Source organism: Fonticula alba, assembly GCF_000388065.1.
Source record: "Fonticula alba strain ATCC 38817 unplaced genomic scaffold supercont2.3, whole genome shotgun sequence".
NCBI lineage: Eukaryota > Rotosphaerida > Fonticulaceae > Fonticula > Fonticula alba.
Window position 1 is genome coordinate 453,000 of NW_009242973.1, and position 1,743 is coordinate 454,742.

Consider the following 1,743-nt stretch of genomic DNA (forward strand, 5'->3'; position numbering starts at 1 on the left):
GGGGGGGGGGGGGGGGGTGCCACAGGACGCACCGCATCGTGTGGGCGGGCAAAGAGGGCCTTCATCTCGGTCCGCGAGGAGAGGGTATCGGTCACAAGCTCGCTGGTGATCTGCGCGCCATGGCGGTTGCGTGTGGATGACGAGGGTTTACGTGAGTTGGCAAGGGCCGGCGGTGCGACCAGATCGGGGGCAGGAAAGGTGTGGAGATGCAAGGAAGCAGAGAAGGAACTTGGCAGAGAGAGAGAGAGGGGGGGGGGGACAGCGGGAGAGCGAGGGCGGCAGCCATGCGGAGCCAAGTGCCATGAGCTGCAAAGGGACGCACCATGATGTGGCCGGAGGAGCTCTCCGCGCCGCAGGCCGGGCCGCGGGCACTCGGCGAGACGTTGGTCTCAATGACCCGGATCAACTTGAGCAAGACCGACTCCAAACACTGCCGATCGGGAGGACCGCGAAGAAGGGGGGGGGGAGGGAATACCGATGAGTGGGGGAAAGACATCGGCCGTGGGGGGGGGGAAAGGACAAGAAAAAGAGAGAGAGAGAGAGAGAGAGAGAGGAAAAGAGAGGAAAAGAGAGAAAAGGACGGGAAAAGGAGGGGAAAAGCGAGCCCGGCCACCAGAGGAGCAGGAAATGTCTCCCATTCCCCCCTCCGCTGCCCCACCCCCCGCCTGGCCTTTGCTTGGCAGAGGAACAGAAGGTACACGCACCGCGCAAACCAGGGCCAGGACGGCGTCGGCGGCCTCGGCGTTGGGCGGCGCGCCCGGGTGGTCGGACCGGTGCACCGGGTTCGGCTTGACCATCCAGCCGATGTCATACTCGCCGGCGGTCCGGCGCAAGACATCCGGATTGACCGACAGCCCGGACATCGGAGTGCCGGCCGCGCGCAGGCGGTGCGCATGCTGGTCCGCGTCGTACAGCAGCCGGCTGTCATCCGGCGGGATCAGCTTGGCCAGGGCCACCATCAGCGGCGAGGCCACCGCCGCGATGACCGGCGGCGAGGAAGCCGATCCGAGAGCCTGTGGCATCGGGGGGGCCGAAATGGTGGCCAGGTCCAGCTCGGCCGCCGTGCGCATGAGCGAATCCAGCGACCGGTCGGCCAGCTCACTGAAGGTGTTGGCCACCGCCGGACTGACGGCGCACTGCGATGCCAAGCCGCATGGGGAGGGGGGGGGGGGGGGGAGGAAGGGAGCGGGGAGCAATAGTGTGGTGTGAGGAAGCGGTCGACAGGCGGTTTCCGATCGGGGGGGGGGGCATGGACGCCCCATTGGGAGAGAGGAGGGCGGGAGCGGGCAAGAGCCCGCCAAAGGAGACCCCCCCCCGACGGGCGGAGGCAGAGAGGGGCGGAGCAGGCCCAGGCACACATCGCGACGGGACATGCGTGCGCTCCGGGACGCACCCATTCCGGCAGGCTGTTGACCTTGCGGAAGAGGTTGCTGACGTTGCCTCGCGGGAGGAAGGGCTGGTGCGTCATCGGGACCACCTCATCCTCGGATTCGGAGTCATGGCGGTGTGGCGTGTGAGGGAAGGGGGGCCGCGCCAGCAGGGGCGAGGTCACCGAGTCGGGGAAGGGAGATCCGGTCGCCGCCACCGCAGCCCCCGGGGTCGTCGGCGAGGACGAGGACCCCGGCGACAGGGGGGCCGTGGAGATGGACAGGGACATCTCTCGCGGGGTAGGGTGCGAAGAAGGGGGCAGGGGGAGGGGGAGGAAGAGGGGGAAGCCTCAGGCACGCGCGCGCGCGAGGAGTA

General features: G+C 68.3%; 1 protein-coding gene across 1 annotated transcript in view; it reads right to left on the reverse strand.

Annotated features, from left to right (window-relative positions):
- The window catches only part of H696_01907 (hypothetical protein), a 5,108-nt gene extending 3,365 nt beyond the window's left edge, over nt 1-1,743 (reverse strand). The window contains exons 1-4 of the mRNA XM_009495808.1: nt 1,394-1,743; nt 705-1,136; nt 323-430; nt 33-110 (exon numbers count right to left, since the gene is read on the reverse strand). Of these exons, the coding sequence (XP_009494083.1) occupies nt 33-110; nt 323-430; nt 705-1,136; nt 1,394-1,657 (882 nt within the window). The 5' untranslated portion in view covers nt 1,658-1,743. The remainder of the gene's footprint in view (nt 1-32; nt 111-322; nt 431-704; nt 1,137-1,393) is intronic.